Raw genomic sequence first — 9022 nt, 5'->3', positions numbered from 1 at the left:
ATCCTGCCCCTCCCTTGGACCCGGCCTCCTCGCTCCGACCCAGAGGTCCAGGCCCAGCCTCCCCCCAGCCCGGGGTCCGGGCTGAGCTCCTGGTGTCCTCCTGCCCCCAGGTGTTTGTCGCCTGGTCCTCGTGGTGCTGAGCCTCTGGCCAGAGAGAGCTGCTGCCCGCGGGCCACCTCCTGGCTCTGCTCGGGCGGAGATGGACAGTACGGTCCTTCTCACCCGCTCCCTCCTGTTGGACACGCAGGAGCTGTTTGCACAGCTGGTAGGAGACCGGTCAGGGTGGTGGGGTCCAGGACATAGTGGCAGGGGTGAGTCCGGGCGGTCTTCATGTCAGCCAGCTGGAGGGCAGAGCCCAGGGAGCTCGAGGTGGGGCCGAGGTGGGGTTGGGGTCCCCCTTACAACTCTCTCGCTCCAGAAGAACCAGTACCCTGTGGCTGGGGGCTTCGGCCTGAAGTCCCTTCCCAAGCTGGCCATGAGTGCGGGCGCCCTGGGAGCCCTGCAGGTAGGGGCTGGGGTGTCCTGGTGTGTACAGTGGCTGGGTGGGGCCGGTGTGTAGAGCATCTCCTGACACCTCATCCTGTCCACAGCTGTCCAGCATGCTCACACGGTTGCGCACTGACCTGCTGTCCTACCTGCGCCACATGCAGTGGCTACGCCGGGTGGGTGGCCCTTCGGTGAAGAGCCTGGAGCCTGAGCTGGGCACTCTGCAGACCCAGCTGGACCGCCTCCTGCGCCGGCTGCAGCTCCTGGTACGCCTGGCTCCTGGGCCCTATACCCTGCACCCTGGTACCCCGAAACCCTGTGCCCTGAGACCTTGAAGCTTGGGGCCCCAGGGTCCCAGGTTCACTCTGGAGACCTGGACTCCAGACCACATCCCTGCTCTGGGATCCCAGCCCTGAAGTCCCTAAGACTCTGGCCCTAACACAGAGGCCTCAGACCCTATGATCCTGCCCAGAAGGTCCAGGCCATCACCTCATGATGCTGGCACCCCAAAGTCCCGGTCTCCTGACCACTGAGACTATCGGACCCCAGAGCTCCAGATTCTACCTGACACTATAGACTTCAAACCCAAGACCTGAGATCCCCATCCTGAGGCCCCGACACTCGAGAATCCAAATCCTCACACCAAGACTTGGAGACTCTGGTCCCACCATGAAAAGCTCAAATTCACTTGAGGCCAAGCTTCCAGCCTGAGCTGTAGGAACCTGACCCTTCCGTCCTTGAGACCCCCTCACAACACCAGCCCTCAAGAACCTGCCCCTCAGACCATGGACCCCAGACCCAGACCCCACCCTGACACCCTGTCTATCTTCCAAGACCCTGAGACCTCATTTCTGGGGCCTGCCTGCACATTTTAGCTCCTAATTCTGGGACCCAGCCCCAAGATGCCAGCCCTGCCTACCCTGTGAGGCCCCAGCCCTCACCTGGCCAGCATAGACTTCACCCCAGCCCCACCCTTAGGATGGCCACCTTATGGCTTTGTGAGAGGATCTCACTACGTAGTCCCTGCTGGCCTTGAAATTTTTGCAACCCTTCTGCCTCAGCTTCCCAAGTACTGGGATTATAGCCCTACTCCACCACATCAGCTGAGGAGGAGCAGTTTTTGATCCCAGCCTGCAGGCTCTGAGCCTGAAGCCTTGAGGAGGGCCCTGCCCCGCCCACCCCACCTTTTACTAACCCGCGCCCTCTCCTCTCAGATGGCCAGCCTGGCACTGCCCCAGGTGCCCCCGGAACTGCCAGCACCTCCCCTGCCGTCTTCTCTCAAAGACTGGAGAAGCATCCAGGCGGCCCACGCCATTATAGGGGGACTGCACCTCACCCTGGACTGGGCCGTGCGGGGGCTGATGCTACAGAAGGCCCAGCTGTGACCAGGACAGGACACAATGCCACCTCCGTCTTGGAAGCCACGTCTTATTTATTTATTTATTTCAGTACTGGGCACAATGGGCAGGGGTCCCTGAATCATGCCCCTAGTTAGGCCTGAGCGAGGGGGGCACCTGTACCTTATTTATACTTATTTATTTAAGGGCTGGAGGAAGGGAGGCAGGTGACTTGTGAGTCCTCAAGGAGGGGAGATGGGATCCCCGATTCTATAAGGAGCATTTCCACCTTTCCACGATGTCTTCCGGGCTCCTCCCCTCAGGGCCTGGACAGAAGCATATATTATTATTTATTAAACAATTACTTTGTAATGTTAGGGTGAGTAGGGAAGGGAAAAGGAAGACTGGGTTTGGGTACAAAAATGTGAGAAGGCCTTGTGAGATGGAGGGGATTGCATTTGTCTTCCTCACACCCTTGTGGGTGCCATTGAGACCTGGGCTTGCACGCTGGGGTCCTCCTACAGGTAGAGCAGGAGAGGGGCGTGGCTGGCAGCCCGGAGAGCTCTGCGTGGGCTGGGTTTGAGCTGCCTCTGAGCCAGCACCTCAGGTGGAAGGTTCCAGATCCGGAAGGTCACCCTGTGACTGATGGTATCAGAAAGGACAAAACTTTGAGCTCGAGGTCATCTGTTCTGGCACCGTTCCCGCAGGCAAGTGGGAAAGAACCTACATGCCCACCGGTGGGGACAACTCAATAACAAAGTTCCTCCGCGAACACAACAGCTGCCTGGTCACAGCTAGGGAGGCGGGGAGAGGAGACAGCCACAGTGCGCTGTCCAGGAGGGTGTGACAAAGAGCAGACTGCACAGCCGCTGCACCATCCTGATTCTGTGATTCTCTTTCTATGTGTATAGATGTTTTTAAACCCCAGAGGGAAATACACCAACATGGTGATAATGGCTGTCTGAGGGTTGAAGGTGAGACGAAGGATGGTGGGTGACTTATATTGTTTGCACTTGTATTTTCCAGAATTTCTACCATGACTGACTGTATTTTGCGTGACACATTTAAAATAAAAATAAACACTATTTTTAGAATGATGGAATATTGGCCTCCTTATCCCCCCAAAAGGCCCTCAGAAAGGAATAAGAAAGACCACTAACTGGGTGTGGTGGTGCACACCTGCAATTCCAGCATTCAGAAGGCTGAGGCAGGAGGATATTCACAAGTCTGTGAGAAACTTGTCTCAAAATAACAGAAGAAAAAAAGAAAAGACCGCTAATTGAGCCCCTGCTCTGTGCCACACTCCAACCAGGGGCTTTGAATCACAGGATTTCCTTGGGCCCTCAAATATGTCCACTTTTCAGGCAAGGGAAACCAGTGGAATAGTGTTTTTGTTGCTCAAGGTCATGTAGCTAGGGACAGATAGAATCTCGATTGTTTTCTGCTTTTGTTTTTTTGGTGGTGCTTTGGGCAGCACCCAGCGTCTTGGGCATGCTAAGCAAGCACTCACCACTGAGCTACATCCCCAGCCCTTTATTCTTGGTGACTCTGGGAATTGAACATGCAGCATCACACGTGCTTGGCCAGGTGTCCTGCCACTGAACTATATCGCCAGAGCCATTTTGGTTCGTTATTTTGAGGCAGGGTCTCATGAAGTCTCCCTGGCTGGCCTGGAATTTGCAATCCTCCTGTCTCAGCCTGTCTGGCTGAGATTAAAGGTGTGTGCCACTACATCTGGCAGAATTGGGATTCTGCTCTGGATGGGCCTTATTTGAAAAACTAGTGTCCCTTTCTTTATAGCTCAGGGTTTAGGGACAGATGACAGGGACCTCCACATATTAGCAGTGAGGAAACTGAGGCTCGGTACAGGTTCAAGTCTCACGCAGGATCCAGGGAAGGGTCACTGGCAGAGCTGGGACCTTAACTCAAGCCCTTGGGTGGATGGTCCACTTTCGGTAACGAAGACCAATGCCCTGGGGAGCCGCCCAGTGCTGTCCCAGGTTGGGTCTGGGGAGGGGGTGGAGCCTGGGCCTGGATCCTGTTCACCTGTCCTGGTTCTCAGGGTGCCAGGGTCCTGGATGAGTCCTTGCGTGTCAGCTGAGGTCACAAAGCCCCCTCCAGGCTCCTCCCAGCCCAGTGCTGTCTCCCCCACAGGACCATGGCCACAGCCCACGTCCCCCCACCCTGAGAGGCCGTGCTGAGGGGCCAAAGCCGGCGGGGTGGCCCCTGGGTAGCGGGTCCTTCCCGTACTCAAGCCTGTGGCCATCATGAAGCGGCTTTGGAACACCCGGCCAGCTCAGCCGCGCAAGGGCTCCGCCCAGTGGGTCCCTGTTCTGGGCAATCTGCAGAAGACCCTCCAGAAGGGCGAGCACCTGCCGCTACGTCCACTACCCATGTTCGAGAGTAACTTTGTTCAGGTCCCTGGGGGCCAAGGGCAGGGGGACCAGGGGCTCAGGAGGGGCTTCAGGCAGCTGGAGACAGGTGTGGTGCCAGCCCTTGTCCCCGGCCACCCCAGGTGACAGAAGTCGGGAGCCCTGTGTTCCTGCATCACAGAGCCAACCGGGTGACCATGGGTGTGGCTGCTTCTCTGCCTGGCCTGGTGCTTCCAGACATCCTGCTCTTCGCTCGGCCCCGGACCAGGGATGACTCCTGTCTCGAGTTGACCAGGTGCCTGTCCGCCCCGCCCCTGCCTCACTTGCCATCACCTCCTGTGTGACATCTCCCGCTCCCCAGGATGATCCCACTGGACTTTGCCCGCCTTCACATCCACGACACATCCGCCCGGCGCCTGAAGCTGCGGCTAGTCACTGGCCGCTGCTACTACCTGGACCTGGAGGCCCCGGACCGAGAGATGAGCTTCCTGTTCGACTGTTGGGTGCGGCTTGCTCACCTGCTCCAGGAGCCAGCAACCGCCTGGGCCCCGTGGCCCCTGCACCCATCTGGCCATGATGTGCTTCTGGCCAAGGTGCCTGCCTCCACCTGGCGCCTGCAGGTGGGACCTCAACACACAGACCTTGGGGCAGCAGGGCTGGGAAGCCATGGTCCCCTTTCCATAGGGAACTGGGCCCCAGGCCAAGGCCAAGGCTCCCAGCGGAGGGCTAGAGGTCCTGGACCCCTGAGTTTGAGGAAGGAGGGCGGGTAAACCTGCTGCTGTCAGCGATGGGTATGCGGAAGCCTGGGCGGTGGCCCCTCCTGACTGCCCTGCCTGTCCACAGGACCTGGCCCACGGCACCCAGACAGGTGAGTGGGTTGGCCCTATGGGGCCCTCCCGGGGCAGGGCCCATCCCTCAGGGCGTGGGCAGAACTCCAACACTTGGGTTCCCTCCCTGTCCTCTGATGGGCCCTGAGGTCTTCCTTCCCCTTGTCCCCCACCCATCCCCACTGTCCCTGACGCTCCTCTGTCCCCTCTCTGTTAGCTGCCACGCAGGAGCCCACCTTTCCTCATAAGAGGCCCCCTGTACAGAAGCCAAGGAAGGCTAAGGTGAAGCGGGAAGGTGGCTGGGGTGCTGCCAGGGTGAGCGCCGGGGCTGCTCCTCCCTGACTGCCCCAACCCCCTCACCCTCTCCAGCGCAGGTTCCAGTCCCGGGCTGTAGGCGACTCTGTGCCTCTCTTCTGGTCACAGCAGGATTGTGCGGATGTGAGGACAAAGTCCACGGAAAACAGGTGACCAGGGCTCTTGCTGCTGGTGGGGATTGGGAGACAGTTGGAGACCCTGGCCCTGATACCACCAAATCCCATTGTGCTGTTCCTACAGGTCTGCCCCCAGTGCCAATCCCGACAGACGTGACATCCAAATCCACGGTTCTGGTGAGAGCAGTCCCTTCCCTCTGTCACCATGTGTGGACCACATATGGCTCTGGTCCCATCCCCAAAGTGCTCAGGCTACATTCTCTCCACCAGGAAAGAACAGCAACACCATCCGCACCATCTTCAGCATTATCTCCAGCACCATCCACCAGGCCAGCTACACCACAGGGCCGGGCCCAGACCCCGGGTCTCAGGGAGGAGGCTGGGAGCCGGGGCTCCTGAGTCTGGGCTCTACAATGGCCTTGACCCTGTGCCCTTCTCCCCCAACCAGGCCTGCACACCTGACTCTGAGGAGGCCCCTGGCCGGGAGGGCCTGATTGCAACCCCATCCCGCTGTGTCTCACGGGACAGCTCTGGCCTTTCACGGCTGGGGTCCATCGATTCTTTGGAGATACTCCTATGGCAGCACGAGATCGAGGACTTCCTGGCCCCAGAATCTACCACTCTGTCCTCTTCCTCTTTGAACACTGCTCCATATTCTCCTGCCCTGTACCTCTTTCCACCCTGTCCCTCTTTCTCCAGTCCCCAGGACAAGGCCAGAGATGTGGACTCGAGGCTGGGCCAGGGGCCACCACCCTCCCAGAAGGCCCTGTCTAGTGCTGGTCCACAGCGGGGAGCACCAGTCATCATGGACAAGCCGCAGAGGGTGCCAGCTGTCTCTGGTGGTCCCCAGAAGTCCCCAGCCTCTGCCCACCCATTCCAGAAGGCCCTGACTGTGCTCTCTCCACCACCCCAGTCTCCGACAGTCCTGCCTACCTGCACGGGTCCCCAGAAGGCTGCATGTCCCCAAGGCCCAGAGAAGGAGCCTCTGTTCCTGCCCACCTGGTCCCAGCAGACCCCTGCCCCACTGCCCCAACCCCAGGCAGCCCCTAGCCCTCCTGCCTTGCAGGGGAAGCCCCCTACCCAGCTTGACATGGTGTTGGCAGGACCTCCAGGAGCAGATGTGACCAAGAGAAGCAAGCACGAGGGGTCGCCAGGGCCCCGGGTGTTGGTGGGCATACAGGAGATGAATGTGACGGAGATAAGAACCCAGGAGGTGTCCCTGGACCTGCCCTTTGGCACCACCACCAAGGAGTCCAAGGAGGTGCTGGTCAGCCAAGCCCGGGAGGTCACCCTGGGGGGCCTGTGGGGCCAGGCAAAGCTGGAGGACACGGCCCACAGGAGGAGGGAGGAAGTGCTGTTGGACCTGCCCAGTGTGAGGTCCAAGGAAGTGGAGCAGCAGAAGACAAGGGTGAGGACCCAACAGGTGGCCTTCAAGGGTCCTGGCCAGGAGCGCAGCAGGGCCTTTTCTGTGGAGGGGCTCTCCATGGCCAAGCCGATGATCATGGCCAACTCCAAGGAGCAGTGCCCATGGCCAGCCATGGCTTCCCTGCCCTCCCGGCTTGCAGGGACTTCCCAGGCAGGAGCCATGTCAGTGGATATCGAGGTATCAGTGCCCTGGAGCCCCAGCCAGCTGTCCCTGCTGGAGGACACACGAGTGGTGGTCAGGGACCAGCCAGAGTCTCACCCTTGTGGAAAGGAGCAAGCAGAGCGACAGATGGACAGAGAGCCACCCCGGGACTCAGGGGGGTCTTCTAAGGGGCCCCTCAGCCCCGTGCCTGGCTCCAACAGCCCGATGAGGACCGCGGATCCTCTCGTGCCCATCCCCCTGCCCGCCTCACTGTGGGAGGACTTGCCACAACCTCCTCTCCCTCCAGCCTGCAGCTCGGGGGCCAAAGCCCCAGCAAGGGTGCCCCAGCAGCTCACAAGGGCCTCGCAAGGGCCCGTGAGGATGCCCAGGCCACATTCTCCAGCCACAGCTAGGTCCTCCTCAGAGAGCATCCTGCCAGTGCTCTTGGAAATTCCAAGTGTGAGGGATGTGGCCACCCAGGCGCAGATCACAAAGGGGGACCTGCGACTCCTTCACCCTTTGGCCAGGTGTGTGGAGACGGCAGTTGGCGTCCACTGTCAGCTGTCATCTACCCAACGGGGGGGCGGAGGGGACCGTTACCTCACTTGGTTCATTCTGTCTACCTCTGGCCTGCCTCTCACTCACTCTGGGTGGTTGGGTGCTTTCAGTTTGTCCTGAGGTTGACCTCTGCGAGGTGTTGCTCCTGACAGCACGATGGTCCCATAATGCGGGTGACGGAGTGGTGGGCACTGCGGGCACCTACTGAGTGGGGGCCGGGCTGTGCGCTGGTCACCTAGAAAGCCCGGGACAGGTCCTACTGTAGCAGGGGCGGAGGAGCTGGGGTGGTGGTGCAGACCTGAGGAGGCGGAGCACAGGGGTGCAGGGACCCCCGGCAGGCGGCAGGCGGCAGGCGGGGAGCAGCAGCGCTAGGCGGAGGGGCGGGACTTCTGGGAGAGATCTGGAACCCGCCCCATTTTTAACTTCTGGATTCGGAACCAGACTCGAAAACGCTCACGGAGTGGGGGTGGGGCAGCTGGAGAGGGGCTTCTGGGGTTCAGGGCACGTGGTTTGGGAGTCTGGTGCATGGAAGAGTGACTCGAGTCCGAGGTCGGCAACGAGTAGAGAGGAATGAGAACAGTCAAGGCGTTAGGGAGCGGAACGGAGGCGTCCCGAACACTGCAGGCGGCTAGGAGGGCAGGTGGAGCGCCAGGACCTGTGCGTTCACCTGCCGGGGGCGATTCAAGGGAGATGAAGGCCTGAGAGGGGGCAATGGCGGGCTGCAGCAGGGGCGCCCTTGGGAACACCATGCCAGGGAAAATGAGCCGCAGGGCCACGCGGCCCTGGATTCCTGACCACAGATGCCCAGAATAGGCAAACTACCCGGACAGAGGTGGACAGTGGTTCTCAGGGGCTGGAGGCGCAGCGGCAGGGAGCGCCCTCGGTGGGTGGGGTGTTAAAGGACGGAGAAGCCCGTGCCCTGACCCCCTGGCTTCTCTCCCCGCAGCCTGCAGCCTTCCCAGCGCTTTCAGTAGCGGTCACAGAGGCGGTGGCTCGGTGGCAAGCTGTGGAGGAGCCCGCGGGGCCAGGTACTCGAGACCCTGGGACCTGCCTTGGGCCGGCCCCCGCGCAGGACTCAACTGCCCTTTTCCTCTGCCCACAGGCCCCGGGGTGCTGGGCACCCTTCCTCGGAGTGCCAGTGGGGTCCCTCTTCAGGAGAGATCAGAGCAGTCTGTACATTTATATGTGGGGGTGCGGCGTGGGAAGGGGCTCCCGAGTAGAAATTAAAGACTTGAGTCTGGGACTGTGCCAAAGCCGACTTGGTGCCTGCGCACCGACCCGAAGACCTGGGGACGGGAGGGGCTGGGGGACTGGGATTGGGGTGAGGGCTCGGGGTCCAGCGGCGTCCATTGGCTGGGGTTCCCAGGCTCCCAGCCAATCCAGCGCGAAGGTCGTGTTCTTCGTGGGAGGCGGGCACCCCAGGACTCCACAGCCAGGCCACCCC

The 9022-nt window shown here is 60.6% G+C and overlaps 2 protein-coding genes across 4 annotated transcripts in view; both read left to right on the top strand.

The window, feature by feature from the left end:
* Nucleotides 1–1894, top strand: part of Il11 (interleukin 11) — a 4710-nt gene extending 2816 nt beyond the window's left edge. For all 3 annotated transcript variants that reach the window (XM_033766132.1, XM_033766133.1, XM_010616912.2), the window contains 4 exons: nt 111–265; nt 419–505; nt 591–752; nt 1701–1894. In XM_033766132.1, the coding sequence (XP_033622023.1) occupies nt 200–265; nt 419–505; nt 591–752; nt 1701–1871 (486 nt within the window). In that variant the 5' untranslated portion in view covers nt 111–199 and the 3' untranslated portion in view covers nt 1872–1894. The remainder of the gene's footprint in view (nt 1–110; nt 266–418; nt 506–590; nt 753–1700) is intronic.
* Nucleotides 1895–9016, top strand: Fam71e2 (family with sequence similarity 71 member E2). Its single transcript, XM_033766143.1, has 11 exons — nt 1895–2797; nt 3978–4240; nt 4339–4490; nt 4557–4815; nt 5039–5063; nt 5240–5304; nt 5392–5486; nt 5578–5630; nt 5724–5782; nt 5902–7547; nt 8525–9016. The coding sequence occupies exons 2-11, from the start codon at nt 4091–4093 to the stop codon at nt 8550–8552; spliced, it is 2532 nt and encodes an 843-aa protein (XP_033622034.1). The 5' UTR covers nt 1895–2797; nt 3978–4090; the 3' UTR covers nt 8553–9016.
* Nucleotides 9017–9022: the final 6 nt, after the last annotated feature.

Source organism: Fukomys damarensis, unplaced genomic scaffold, assembly GCF_012274545.1.
Source record: "Fukomys damarensis isolate Sample0158 unplaced genomic scaffold, DMR_v1.0_HiC HiC_scaffold_19, whole genome shotgun sequence".
Classification (NCBI taxonomy): domain Eukaryota; kingdom Metazoa; phylum Chordata; class Mammalia; order Rodentia; family Bathyergidae; genus Fukomys; species Fukomys damarensis.
This window is presented reverse-complemented; position numbering and strand designations above follow the sequence as displayed.